This window comes from Neolamprologus brichardi, chromosome 22 (assembly GCF_056152115.1).
Source record: "Neolamprologus brichardi isolate AB-2024 chromosome 22, ASM5615211v1, whole genome shotgun sequence".
Lineage (NCBI taxonomy): Eukaryota > Metazoa > Chordata > Actinopteri > Cichliformes > Cichlidae > Neolamprologus > Neolamprologus brichardi.
In genome coordinates this window covers 24,243,258-24,258,659 of record NC_142124.1, presented here as the reverse complement: position 1 = coordinate 24,258,659, position 15,402 = coordinate 24,243,258, and the positions used below count along the sequence as shown (strand labels likewise).

Sequence of the window (15,402 nt, the reverse complement as noted above, 5' to 3'; positions counted from 1 at the left end):
ACAATTTCCACATTAATAAATTGCTTTCTATTAAAGTGAAAATCTGTGACTTCAGATCAGATTTGTTATGTTTCAATTATTTCAGTGTTGTTCTATTACTGTTACTATGCTATTTTTTCTCAAGGATGGTTTCTATGGTGGGATGGTCTCCTGGAGATGGGCGAGTAAGATGTACTGCCAACACAAACACAGTGGCATCACACAAATGGTTAAATTTCACGTTGTAATTAAGGCCTGACAACAGTGAGTAAAGTTCAGTGTTCTGTTGCTTCATTCATAACATTTTCAGCTATCGTGTTTACAGACAGAAGGACACGCACGCATGAAAACGCCACCAAAAACACGGCCTCCTTGGTGGCGGTAATTAAACCATCAGCAATCCTATGTTATCCCAAAATGTAAAATGTCCCATTAAAGACATATTTGTCTCTCTGTGTGTGTTTATTCTTCAGCTTTACAAATTAGCTGACTTTCCACTTCATAGTGTACTAATCTCAGTCATTAACAGATTCTGCATATGAATGTGTATGGACTGTGCAAAAGTCTTGAGCCTTCTCTCATTCTTTCCCAAACGGAGTATGTCATCAGTTCTGTTTCGTTGCCTGTTTGTTTGTTAGCAGTCCAGCATCCACAATTTTCAATATATCATTGTAAACAACCACGGCAGACCCGGGTGCAAATTCATGCTTTGCAGCATACTTTATTCACTCTCACGGTTGCTGTTCACAATGTTCACAGAGCTGCAGCTCTACCGCTGCCCGCTCAACATTATCACCACAACAACAACACCACAGGACCCAGTACAATATTTAAGTCGGCGGGGCGTGATTGTGGATGCCGTACAGGTGCGCCCGCCTCCTCTGCACGGCACCGCAGGCCACGCCCCGCCACAATCATGTTCAAATTTTGTGTGACGGTAGAGCCCAATAACCGCTCAAGTTCAGTTAATTTTGGTGAAAAACAGTAAAAATTTTATATTACCCAGAATTTAAACTTTACATCAATATAGAAGAGATTGGGGGACACGCGTACCTGGGTTTGCTAATCGTCTGACCTTAACTTTCATTGTTAGTGTCCAAGCTCAAAGCTGATCTTGAAATATAAATTCATATCAAGTAACATATCATATGAAAAGGCATGTACAACACACTTGCTATTTTTTCAATACAGGGTCACAATGATGCCATAACAGGTTGACGGCAGCATGTTGTGATAAAAAAAAAAACATAAAACACTGAAGTTTTAGTATAAGACTTGCACTTTTTGGGTGGATGTGCTCTCTGAGTGCTCTTCTTTCTCTATACAAGTTTTTTTTTTTTTTTAGCCATTTACTGAAACATATTGCAATTATAGTTATATAATGGACATGGACATAATTGTAGACTCTCAGCTTTCATTTGAGGGTATCCACTTTTAAATTGGTTGCAGGGTTTACGAGTTTCAACTCTTTAACATGTGCCAGACTATTTTTAAAGGGATTGACTCAAAAGCTTTTTCATGGGCAGGTGTGGGCATTTCCTTCGTTATGTCATTATCAATTAAGCAGATAGAAGGCCTGGAGTTCATTGGAAGTGTGGTGCTTGTATTTGGAAGATTTTGCTGTGAATAGACAACATGCGGTCAATGGAGCTCTACATGCAGGTGAAACAAGCCCTACTTAAGCTGTGAAAACAGAAAAAAACATCTGAGAAAATGCTGCAATATTAGGAGTGAGATTTACCAAACTCTCCAGTTTGGTAAATCATAAGAAAGTAAGACAGCACCGGTAAACTCAGCAACTCAAAGAGACCTGGACCACCATGCAAGACAACAGTGGTGGATGATCACAGATTTATTTCCATGGTAAAGACAAACCTGTTCACAGCAGCCAACCAAGTGAACAACAGTCTCCAGGAGGTAGACATATCCAAGTCTACCGTAAATGTGAATGCACAAAACCAATTACAGAGGGTTCACTGCAAGGTCCACTCATAAGCCTAAAAAATAGTAAGGATAGATTGGACTTTGCTAAAAAAAAAAAAACTAAACAAAAAACCCCCAAAACATTTAGCACAGTTCTGGAAAAACATTCTTTGGACAGAAGAAACCAAGTTCAACCTCTACCAGAATGATGGCAAGGAAAAAGTACGGAGATGCTGTGATACAGCTCATGATCAAAGCATAGTACCACATCGGCTGTAAAACACGAGACTGTGTGATGGTTTGAGCATGCATGGCAGCCAGTGGCACTGGGACACTATTGTTTATTGATGATGTGACTCAGGACAGAAGCAGCCGAATGAATTCTGAGGTGTTCAGAGACAAACTGTCTGCTCAAATCGAGCTAAATACAATCAAAGTGATTCGGCAGAGTTTCATAATACAGATAGAAAAGTGACCCACAACATACAGCCAAAGCAACCCAGGAGTTTATTAAAGCAAAGAATGGGTAAGTCAGTCTCCTGATCTTAACCCAAGTGAGCATGCGTTTCAGTTGTTGAAGAATAAACTTCAGACATAGGGGCCCACAAAACAGCAACTGAACCCCACTGCAGTAAAGGCCCAGCAGAGTATGTCCATGAGTGTTGTTCATGTGTTAATGGAACAGATTTGAGTCCTGAAAAAAGGCCCCATTCATTCAGATTATTATGACTATTACTATGCTGTTTCTTTTCTCTGTGTTGGTGGGATGGTCTCCTGGAAATGGGCGAGTAAGATGTACTGCCAACACAAACACAGTGGCATCACACAACTAGGTTAAATTTCATGTTGTAATTAAGGACATTCAAGCCTGACAACAGCGAGTAAAGTTCAGTGTTCTGTTGCTTCATTCAAAATGTTTTCAGCTATCGTGTTTACAGACAGAAGGACACGCACGCACGCAAACGCCACCAAAAACACGGCCTCCTTGGTGGCGGTAATTAAGCCATCAGCATGAATTCCCATGTGTGTATATAAATATATATAAACACAAAACAAGTTCATTTATGAATCTGTTTATAACTTTTGCCAGTTTGGTGCATTGAAAATGAACATAACAAGTGAAGGGTGGATTGTGCTGTTAAGACCCAGGGATTTTTAACTATTGACCACACCTCAGATTATGCTCCTTTCTGACCATAATTTAACAAATGAACTGTATCTTGTATTCAGTTCAATGTGACTTTGAAAAAAGAGAATAAGCCCATGAAGTAATCAGGAAAGTGTTTTGTGAGGCCACAGAAGAAAGGGGCTGATGGACATTTTTCTATAGACATTAACGAAATAAGAAGTCTTGTTCTCTTGAACCAATGGCTTCACACTTCAGATTGCTAAGCAATGTCTAGCTTTCTGTGGTTTGCCTGTTTAGTATAACTCCTGCATTTGATTTAGTGACACATTCACATCCACCGTTCTTACCTGAAAACCATTCTGTCAGACTTGGAGGAACTGCTTTCCAGCTATTTAACACTCAACTGCAATCCACCTCAATGCTGTTGGAGGTCTATGAAGCTTTTTTATGTTTATTTGCATAGATAAAAGATGGGTTAGTATGTTGTGTAAACTTTGCCACGGACGACAGGATTTATAGACTTTGTTCATTTGCAATGCCCATATCAGATGGACATGTTAAGTGCATCTAGAATACAGACAAACACAAACTCAACAATAAATACAGACTGCAAAGTAAAGCAGACAGAGTATTACACTGAGCAGCATATCATAACTGATCCTTCTTCATTCAGGGGTGCATTGAAAACCAGTCCACAGGCAATAATTTGTTTCTTTATACAAGGTTACTACATTTGATGAAGGTCAAACTTTGTCTGTCGATTGTGTAAGGATGAGGCTCGGCAGGCTGTGCGTCAGCACATTTATTTATTTATTCATCTAATACGTGCTCGGCTAGTCTATAAAAACAAGGAGCGTGAGAAAAGCAGTGCAGAAGCAAGGTGTCTAGAAACAGGTAAGCCTTCACATCTAGCTTTGAACATTTTTCATTTGTTCAAATCGATCTTGTTCTCAGATTACTGCTGAATCTGCATTTTTACAGCATGCTCGTATAATAATACTAGCGGTAAATAATACTAATTATAGCTAATAATACTAATAATGCTGCTAATACTGATACTAACAGAAGTAGCAGTATCAATAACAAGTACTACTTGTAGAGCTACTGCTATAGAAACTCTTGCTGTCACTTGCTACAGACAGAATCCCCCAGATGTATCTCAACACTACTGTGGTCGGGAATATAGATGTCATTATCTACTTACTCACTGTCTATAAAATAAAAGAAATGTTTAAAAAACAAATAAAATTAATAACATATAAAAACAATAAAAATACTAAGCTAGTTGTTTTTCTTCTTCCACAGCCTTCTATGAAGTCATGGCCTCCAGACTTTGTCTCCTCCTGCTGATCTTGTGCGGTCTGAATGTCGCCCAGTGTGGCCTGAGGGTGTATAATGTGTATGCCAGAGGTATTCGACCTGACCCGGGCAATAATAATGGAGATGGATATGTCAGGATGTCCTGTGGCCCTGCATCCAAGACAACAAATGTTGTCTTCAACACCCCAGACCCAAACTGGCATGAAGAGTTACACTATTCTAGAGCTTCGCCAGGCAACTACCTGGAGCTTAGAGTTTATGACAAAGATGTGATCTTTGATGACCTGCTGGGAATCTGTGCTACAAATATACAGAAGGGAACTCGTAAGCACTACTGCAGTCTCCCAACAGGTGGATATCTCTATTTCACCTACACCCTCAGCTAAGAAAGTCATTGTGCTTTTTCTGATGTCTCAATCTATCAAAGTGGAAAAGGGTTCCTTTTAACTGTCAGTACAACAATGAAATAAACTTTACAGCAACAACCAGATGTTCTTGTTCTTTCATTAACATTAATCACACAGATAATCCACAAACCAATGAGCAGCAGATAATGACTATATGAATGATCATTTTTCATTCTTTTACTAAGTACAAGTTTTATTAAAAATTTATTTTTAGGGATAGAGCAGAGGAGAGCAGGCAGGAAAACAGAGAAAGAGAACAGCGGGAATGACACGAAGGAGATGCTCCAGGGCGGAGCTGAACTTTGGCCCTGAAGCTTTTTTGCCAATATGGGCATCCACAAGTAGACCTTTGTTGGGCTGCTCACACAACCCTAAATTTTATCATAGCACCAGTAAAAATAACTATGATAATGGTAGTAATAGGAACTTATTTTAGTATTATTGTTGGGTAGATAACTTGGACTGCGAGCACTGTAAGGTGCTAGTTCAGATTTGCAGCTACCACTCCCCGGAGTGTCGGCCAGAACGCTGCTCAGGGCCCGGATGAATGTTCAGAAGGGAGACAATGAAGATACCGAGGATAGTGCAGACTCTTGTATTGACTTCACACAGGTGGGAGTAACAGTGGTATTGTCATAGGAGCAGGTATGCATACAGGGTTAGGTGCATGGGGTGTGTGTGTGTGTGATCTCTAGAAGACACAGAATGAAAATACTACATTACTAACGTGTTCACATCAATAACTCAAGACTACATCAACATAAACACAGGTGGGAAATAAACTAACATCCCCTTCAACACTATAGGTCATATTACACACGCCTCACGGATAGACTTACTGAGAGAACTACACAGTACACGATTATACCTAACCACATGACAGGAGAGTTAGCTTAGCTTAGCAACCGTTAGCTGCACAGGCAGAAACACACTCATTCCCCCACTAACCTCAGGTACAGTCCCAAACAGATCTTATCATCACTTATACTCACAGATCACAAACTTACGTTGCTCATTAACGCACACTTCTCAAGGAATGACCAGTTCTCTGCCGGTAACCTGGAGCAGAAAAGCTCAGGTGCCTTGCCCACGTTTTTCCCTGCCCGTAGTCTCTCTCACAAATAGCGGTGGGTTGACCTCTACTGGCCACGTTAAAAAACTGAACAACTGAACAGCGATAAACCGTAACTACGGGGCCTTTTGTACAATTATTTTCTGACATTGTCTTCTCATGTTATATTTCGCTAACTCATCTACACTCAAAAAAGTGAAACTGGATGGTTGTTACATTTACGAGAGTCTAACTTTGAATTTTTAGAAAATAATTTCATGTTTCTATGGCGATTGTAATTAAATCATGTACGATCTGCATTAAATTCAACAACTTAACACTTGTTAAATTTATTGTTGTTGAGATGACGTTGATTCTGTTTATCTGGACGTAGCGTTTTAGGGAGAAACGCTTCATCAAGGAAAACGCAGCCTTTTGAAAACGCTCTCCAAAGTGGATACATTTGAAAACGCTGTTTTCGCATTGCAGTGTGGAGAGCGAACCCAGAGCCTTTTCGAAAACGTTGACACATTTTAGTCATGTGATGCAGTCATGTCACCAATTAAACTAAGATAGCGGAGGGCATTATACAGCAGTTGTTTTGTTTGCACTCAATTTTGACAGCCCTATTAAAGATTAATATCAGTCTGTACATGCTCCTGATAGCTTTTCTTCAAATTCTTTAATTCTCACTCGCTTTTGCAACTTTGTACTTTTGTGTTACTCGCAGCAACAACTCCACCTCACTGTTAGTCCATTTAAAAAAACGTGGTGCTTTTCCTCCTCAAAGAGCTGGCAAGTAAATGCATGCGCAGTACTGGAACGTAAGCGTTTTTGGCCGTTTCAATGTGGACACACAACTCTGTAAAACAACTGAAAATGATAGTGTGGACGTGGAGCCAGTGTAATGTTTACACTGTATCTGGGCCAGTGTAAACATAGCCTGGAGAAGTCACTTCACAAAATGTTTCTCCCACTGAAAACGCTACGTCCAGATGAACAGAATCAACCTTTGGGATTTACTTACCAGGATGATTGAGCATGCATCAAAAAGAGTGGTAGCAGTTGCCTGGACTTGCAATATCACAAGAGATTTCAAACCACAGGAAAATGGATTTGCTTAGAGTAAACGACACATTCACATTGATCACACATCCAGAAGGCAAACGCACAGTGGAGGCCAAGTGGGTTCATACAATTAAAGAAAACCCATATGGGACTAAAACACATAAGGCTAGATATGTTGCAAAAGGCTACAGCCGACTATAAGGAGACTTTTTCCCACTGTGAATATGACGTCAGTCCGGAGCTTAATGCAATTGACTGCCCAGTATGACTTGGAGCTCCACCTGATGTTAAAACTACGGAGCCCCTCTGATGACATGGTACAAAAAATAAATAAATTGTGGCCACGAAATACCATTTCGAGGAATAGGTATGACATGTGCATGAAATGCTAATTTGTGGCCATGAAACACTTGATAATATATATATATATCATCCCAGGGCACATTCACTAGAACCTGCGTCAGCCATAGTACGGAGTCCTTGCTGTTGGTGATGTCCTTAAGGTGAGTGTATTATATTTTATATTTATTTTATATCGTTATCCCGCATTTCGGCAGTTATTTATTCAGACCTATCTTTGTTACTATGTTCTAAATGGTATCTGCTGACGTTTCAAATGTTGTATCCTCATGTTGTTACTACACGTTGTTTTGTTGTGCTAATATGTAGCCGTAAACTCATTTTTAACTGTAGGACGGCGGCGGCCCCGCAGCCCACTTTCAAAGTAGAGCAAGGCTGAAGGCTACTAATAAACGAGGTATGTTCAACATAAAACGTTAGTTCTCTGTGTCACGAAGGTGTCTCTCTTTTACCCTGGCCACATCACCATACTAGCTGGTGCAACTAATCTGGTCTGGACAATAATAACAGTTTTAGATGGAAAGCATCTTAAAATTGCCTCTTTTTTTTGCTGAACATCTCCTTTGAAAGTAGCATCATGTGAGTCACACTTGTTAAGGTAATACATGCTAAATGAGCCGTAGCTTTCAATGCATCACCGGATGAAGCCTTGCAGTTACAGTAGCTCACTGCGGGTATCACATTGCCAAGGGAACTAAAAAAGCATACAGTGATCGGAATGATTTTGTATTGATGCAGGTTGTCATTGCTCATACTGAACTACTTAAACTCCAGGTAGACAATCGCTCCATTCCTCATTACCATAGATAATATCTAAGTAATAAAACAATCATTATCAAATTCTGATTTGCCATAGATAAAGTGATTTTATAAGTAGGCTATCATGTAAAAATCTGCTACATAAAATTTATAACTGAGTGTAAAAATACTAATTTCATTTTCATGTGGTTTAGAGGTCAGCTATGGATACTCGGCTGCGAGAATTTTTAACAGAGCGCAAAGTTGAAGAAGATGTGATCAAGAGACTTGAAGATGAGAATGTAAGCCACTGCAGCTGTTGCTGTGTGCGTGCGTGTGTGTCTGTGTGTTTGTTTTTGAATGGAGAGCCGCAATCCACAATTTATTTATTGAATTTCATATTTTTGCTTAATCAATGACATTAATTAATGACATGATATGTTTAAAGAGTAATTTAAAAAGTAATTCTTGTTTATCTTATGTTGGACAAATGTGTACCACATTACCAAAAGTATCTGTTATCAAAAGTAGATAGCAAAAAACAACTCTAAAATATGCAGTTGTATGTATTCATTGTTTTTTTAATATTGACAATTTTATTAATTTGTTATTTATATTTTTCAGATTGATGAAACTGTCATTCCCTTAATGACAGACAGTGACCTGGCAAAGTACATCCCCAAAGTTGGCGATAGAGTCTCCACTGTGGCCTTCTGCAGACAAGCAACACTGTCACGGACGTCACCATCCAGGAAAGAATCTATACTCTCAAGGCTACGACAAAGACTGACAGGAGCTGAGGGAATGCCTCCTAAAAAGAAATTGTCTCAGCGGGCAGAAAATACAAATGCAAAACGAACAGTGAGACGAATTGAGGTTGGCTGGATGGATTTTGATGAGGAGAAGGGTGGGTTCAAACAGGTGAAGTCTGTAAGTGGTGGTGGAACAAGGCATTTATCTGTAGATAAAAATGAAACAGTGTCAAATATCAAACTTATGGCTGAAAATCTGTTTTTCCCCAATGGCATCTCAAAAAAACAAACAAAAGTCTTTCACACTATTCAACTCATATTGAGAGCTCACAGATGCATGTGGATGCTTCCAGTACAGTTGATGAGTTGTATAAGCAAAGTAAGGTCAAAATTCTGCGACTTTATCTGTGTACCAGAAAGAAAACACAACAGCAGCCCCAAGATGTAGAGGCCAATCATGCAATAACCCAGCCCTCTGTGGTAGATCTCACTGACAATGAACCTAATCAAGCCGCTGATGATCTGTTGGTGGAAAACATAAATTCAGAACCATCAAACCACTTTATAATTAATGATGGAGCTTCCATAAGTGGATATTTGGAACTGAATGACACATTACCATGGGATGGTCTGCCAAATGTAGGTGAAAGTGAAGATTCTTATGCAGTTGTTATTATTAGTGGGGATAACAGGGTGGATATTAGTGTGGTTGAACTTAACCCTGAAACACTGTTTACAGAAAAAGAGTCTGATCCACCTCATCGCACATTGTCTCTCTCACCGGGGCTGACAGGAGAGGCCAATATTCCTGACCAAGCACCCCCTGAACCACGATCTTGTCCCATAATACTGACTGTTAGAAGAGGTCATTGTCTTACTGATTTGATCAGTGCCTTTAAGGACTCAAACATTATTTCATCTGAGGTCAATATCAAAATGTTGTTACCAAATGGAGAGCTTGAACAGGGGGAAGGAAGTGGTGTTTTGCGGGACTGCCTGACAGAATTTTGGATGGATTTCTATGACAGCTGCACATTGGGAGTTGAGGTGAAAGTCCCATTCATCCAGCATGACTTTCAGTGTGAAGAATGGCAGGCTATAGCTAGAGTGTTTGTTGTAGGGTGGAAACAAGCTGGTTACTTCCCAGTGAAGCTTGCAATACCCTTTCTGGAGGAGATATTGTACGGCTTGACAACCAGTAGTTTAAAAGATTCCTTTCTTTTGTATGTATCACAAGAAGAGCGATCTGTTCTCCTGAAGGCTTTGGAGGACTTCAATTCAGTGGATACAGATGAATTGCTGGAAGTACTTGATGCACATGAGTGCAAGCAGGTTCCTACCAAGGACACACTGCTCCCTGTTTTGGCACAGATAGGACACAAAGTACTTATTCAGGCCCCAATGTTTGTAATCAAGTGCTGGCGTCCCGTTGTGGGTTCTGTAGCTGGTTTACTCCCACCAGAAGGACTGCATCATTTCATTGCAGAAAAAAAACCAACTGTAAAAACAGTGAAGGAGCTTCTAATCTTTCCAGAGGAGATGAAAGCTGCCCAGTCAACAGTTTCTAATCGTTACCTGAAAAGGTACATTGGAGAAATTGATTTCAATTATCTTCAGCTTTTCCTGTGGTTCTGTACAGGATCCAATCTGTTGGATAAAGCCATACTAATTGAGTTCATAGAAACTACAGATTTCCTCCGCAGACCACAATCCCACACATGTGGATGTGTACTAAAGCTGCCCCTTGGTTATCACAGCTATCCAGACTTTCGCAGTGAATTTAACAGCATTCTCACAAGCTCTATGTGGGTGATGGATGTGGTGTAGGTCAGTGTTACCCAACCTTGGTCCTCAAGGCACTCTGCCCTACTTTAGGTTTTCCACCCTAACAGTTCATAGAAACACGGGTGTAGTTAACAGTAACATGAAGGAATGAATGTGAATGTTCAATAGACTGGGTGGTTAAGTTCTCTTAACAGTGTAGCCCGTTGTGCCTTTTTCATGTGCAGCCTTTTTTTTCATCTGGTCAGTAAGTGCTTTCTTAGTTTCTCCCCCCCAATTAAAATAGTAAGCTAAAGGGAATGTTCAGGTTTTTTGAAGTGGAGTTACCTGTAGTAGACAGCACTTAGCACTCTGACTTTGCAGAAGCAGCAGTGAGTGTTGGGGACAAAATAAGGCAACAAATTGCTTGGGGAATGAGACCACAAAACAACACCAGTTGAAAATACATATACATATTTAAATAACATTTTCAGTGCTTCACCTGGTAGGAATCCGTACACTAAACATAGAAGTGCATCTGTTCCTGCTGCACACATTGTTACTGTGTTTTTGGCTAGTGCCAAAATAAATTACTAATTTTAACATTCTAATACTTTTTTTCTACAGGAAGAGTAACAAATATTTCCAATATAGCATACAGTAACAGTTCTACAAACTGGAAGATTGCTGAGTGCTGTCTACTATATATACAAAAATAAGTACAACACCATTACAAATACCATATTCCAACTGATTAAGTATGTTCTATATTAAACATCATATCAAACATGAAGCCACTGGCTGTGTATTGAAGACCTGTTTTCTTAGCTGAAACATTAAACTCACCTGGTTTGCCAACCATTCAATTGAGCCAGTGTGAATTTTTTTTATCTAGCAGGTAGCACTACAAAATCTTGGGCTAGAAATTAGACAAATGAAGAACAAGTGGTGAAAACAGTATAAAAAATAGTTATATACCGCTCTCATTACTGCAAGAAAGGGAAACTTGTCCAGCTTAGTGTCCTTAAAGTATTTCAGATGTTTGCAGAAATCTTAATAGAAACAAGAATGTGAACCTTTATGTTCCTAATGGGTTTAGAAGAAAAGTTGTCAATTACAGAGTTTGGTTACATTGTAAAGAGGTTTGTATAACATTTGAGAAATAACTGTTATTTTATCCTGTTATTATATGCAAAATACAACCTGTTTTTGAGTATGGTGTATTTTGAAAGACACCAGTAAACCATTCTCATTTGTACAAAACATTGTCCTCTCTGTTACATTCTATACATCTTTAAACATGAACATGTCTAATGACACCGCTGAAAGTTATTTAACTACTCATTCTATAATGTCATACACGTGCTGTGATTTTTAAGAAAAGAAGCCGTTCTTTATCAAACATGGGATTGCTTTAATCTATTCCACAATAACAAAATTATAGGCTCAAGAAACATTTGGAGCATTGGTGACACAACTATGATTCTACACTTTAGCCTACTTGGTCTTCTTGTCTAATTGATCACAACATTAGATATATTGCCAGTCTATGTGGTTGTTATCCAAGGTGCTCTTGTTTTTGTTAGAAATGAACACATTTTTGCTACCAAAAACTATTATGAACAACTTTTGATGCTTTAACAGTGTGATAAGTTTAACTCAATCCCAAAAGGATTTATTTTTTTCTAACCTGTATCATATTTTAGTTTAATACTCCACGCTTTGTAGCTACCAAGAGCAAGCAAGTCTTCATGATGAGTTAATTTACTGACATGGATAAAATGAAAATTATGTTATACAGTCTTTTCTGATAATTTTGATACAAAGACAAGATAACTACACACTGGAGAAAAATAATTACTTAATAATAAGTACATTAAGCTGTAGGAATACGTACTAAAGTACAAAATGTACTACATTTGTATGTTTGTGTCCATTTAAGTAGCCTCAAATAACTGTGAACGAACTGTATCCCTGAGATGAAAATATAAATCAAGGGCCTGGGACATGGTAGATGGGAATTCCAAGCTTGATTCCTCCATTATTATTGTGCACAAATCAAACACTTGCACATCACATGGGACTGAACTAACAAAAGTGCAGCTATTTTTACACAAGGTCAAATCTTCTGTCAGTGGAACGAGACAGTCTTCTGCACCCCAAGGGTGAGGGGCCATGTACATGACATTAGGTATCCCACAGGGCACGTTGTTATTCTTTGAGGGCCTTATACGGTGAGCATTCCAAACACTCCAGATGTCATTCAATACCTCCTGATGAAGAAACAAGAATTAGGTCAGAGCTGTAATACAAGGCATTTTTAAAATGTCATTATTGTAGCACCCTCAAGGATTGACGTACGCACGATGTAGTATAGAACAGGGTTTATTCTGGTCTTGGCAACCCGTGAGAACTGCTCACGGACAAAACAATAAAACAAAAACATCACATCAAAATGCGCTCTTGTACGTAGTGTCAATCAGTCAAAAATCCTTAATTACAGAAAATAAAACATTTAAAATACACAAACCTCGTGAGCTGACATCCAGGAGGTGCTAAATAATCCTTTATGGCCTTATTGCCTTATCTTCCATCTTCTTTGTCAATTATTTCCACTCTTTAAACAACATTTTCTCCATGTGTGGAGCTAACTGTGAGCTGCCGCATGCAGACACCGTGTGCGCTAGCAAAAGACAAGTGGCTGGGTGGAGACCCAAACAGCAAAGCTGTACCCTACATAGTTCACCACCAGAGGGCGCAAAGGAACAAAATCCAGACACACAGCTTAACAAATATCAAATGCAACAAACATCAAATGCAACAAACATCAAATGCAAAAGACCGTTACAATTATGGCCGAAAATAAGTGTGGTGCATCCTTAAATATATTGAAAAGCAGCAATGTTTGGATGCAGTTTAATGAAAACCAAAGGAAGAGGGAGTGATGGCAAAAAAAGAAAAGAAAGGCAAACCACTGAGTTGTGGGATCTGGGCTTTATAGTAATACTAATACTAATCTTGGTGCGGATGCGCAAAGCTTTTCAACTTTATGCGCATAATACAGGTGACAAAATCAATATTTTTCAATCCCATGAAGGGATCCAATATCATCTCAGACCTGAATGTACCAATGATAGAGCGCTGAAGAGTTACTGATGCGTGAAGCCTCTGACTGCTTTTGACAGACTGGCAGTGACAGATCGGTAGCTGCAGCATAACTGCTGATGCAGAATGAGCGCAAACAAGGATAATGTCCTCCGATCAGAAAAAAACAACATTTAAGTCGTGCTGACTTCTGATCAGTTCAATTGGCAAAGTGTTCCCTGATTTAAAAACTTTGGCTGGGTTGATGCTTCAGCCTTCAGCATTACGCACATACAGAGCGCAGTTGATCCCCCGTCATTTCTCCGTAAATAACGCTGGAGGTCTCTGACCAACACGTTGTCAGTGCCCATGTCAGTTCGTACGAGCCTGGGGAAACCCCCACGACTCTCCACTGCTTCCACAAAGTAACCTCCAATAACCTTTGGGTCACTGTTAGTGTGTGCGGCCCGCAGCCAAATGATGTTGCGTGAGAAACCGTCGATGCATCCATTAATACATATCTCATATGGCTTTAGTTTGTCATAAGAGTCTATGTGCCACACAAAGTTAGGCCCCTGAGCAAAATATTGCCTCCTTCTGAGACGTCTGGTCTGGCGAACCTGGGAACCTACTGGGTCCAGTAAAGAGATGAGGATCCTGACGTCTTCTTTCCTGATCGCAATGCCGTGTTGTTTGCACTTTGTAAACATCCACCGATAACCGTGACCCTTCCCAGGCCCTTGCAGTTGGTTCACAATAAAATATATCCCGGCGTAAAGCGACTTGGCTCTCAATATCCGGTTTAAATGTCTCTCCGTAATGATGGTTCCTTGCATTGCCAGGCTTTTCAAAATGCATTTGTAGCTCATTCCCAGCCTAAAATAAAACTTAACCAGACTGTCTCTGTCCATGGTGTATAGGTTTAGCCTACTTTTATGCTTGTGTCTCTACGCAGCTGTCCAGGAATTGTATCAATATGATGTGCGCACGTTATCTATTTCATGGCCACAAATGCGTAATTCGTTGCCACGTTATACCCAATTTGTGCCCACAAATTAGTATTTCGTTGGCACGTTATACCTATTTCGTGCCCTCAAAGTAGTATTTTGTGGCCACAATTTATTTATTTTTTGGACCATGTCATCAGAGGGGCTCCGTATAAAACAGCTTATCTGCATGCTCCAATTGACTGCAAGGTTATGTGGTACATAACCACGATACTGGAGAGGATTGAAATGTCTGACTGCAAGGGTAGATCAGCTCCATGTGAACAAAAGCCAGACTTTGATGGTGATGCAGAACCTGCTCATTCAAAGAAATATCATGAGATTGTCAGCAAACTATCACAATACCTATCTGACCCCAAAAAAACAACATTGGATAACAACTAAACATGTGTTGAGGTGCTTAAAAGGAACTATGAAACACGGATTGTGTTACAAGAAAAGGCAAGAAAAAGCGAGCAACTTTGACCTATGTGATGTATGAGTGCGGACGTGTCTAATGAAGTGGTGTCTTTTTCAGTGTTTCACCAACAACAGAGTCCACATGTTATTATTCCTCCGTGAAATGTGTTTATTAGACCAGTATTCCTTCCCGTAGTATGACTGCACCGACACGTACAATCTGCAGTAAATTGTGAGTCACAGACTTTAATTAATATTTGTGTGATTCATTTAAATATTCTTCTCCCAAAGGTGAAATGCTTACAAATACATACGCCGTAAGGCCAGCCGCAAAAACACAACTGTCAGTCAAACAACTGACTCTGTGCCTCTTTTACAAAAGCTGCAGATTTTTGGGGTCAAAAGAAGGCTTTCTACTAAATCT

At 39.6% G+C, this 15,402-nt stretch overlaps 1 protein-coding gene across 1 annotated transcript; it reads left to right on the top strand.

The window, feature by feature from the left end:
- Positions 1 to 8,199: 8,199 nt before the first annotated feature.
- Positions 8,200 to 10,554, top strand: LOC148096773 (uncharacterized). Its single transcript, XM_087834835.1, has 3 exons — positions 8,200 to 8,277; positions 8,600 to 8,925; positions 9,024 to 10,554. The coding sequence occupies exons 1-3, from the start codon at positions 8,200 to 8,202 to the stop codon at positions 10,552 to 10,554; spliced, it is 1,935 nt and encodes a 644-aa protein (XP_087690961.1).
- Positions 10,555 to 15,402: the final 4,848 nt, after the last annotated feature.

Excerpts from the sequence above, each read along its gene's own strand:
- LOC148096773 (XM_087834835.1), top strand. The coding sequence starts at position 8,200 with ATGGATACTCGGCTGCGAGAATTTTTAACAGAGCGCAAAGTTGAAGAA. Across the intron at positions 8,278-8,599 it reads AGAGACTTGAAGATGAGAAT|ATTGATGAAACTGTCATTCC; the intron begins GTAAGCCACTGC and ends TATATTTTTCAG. Across the intron at positions 8,926-9,023 it reads GTAAGTGGTGGTGGAACAAG|TCTTTCACACTATTCAACTC; the intron begins GCATTTATCTGT and ends AACAAACAAAAG.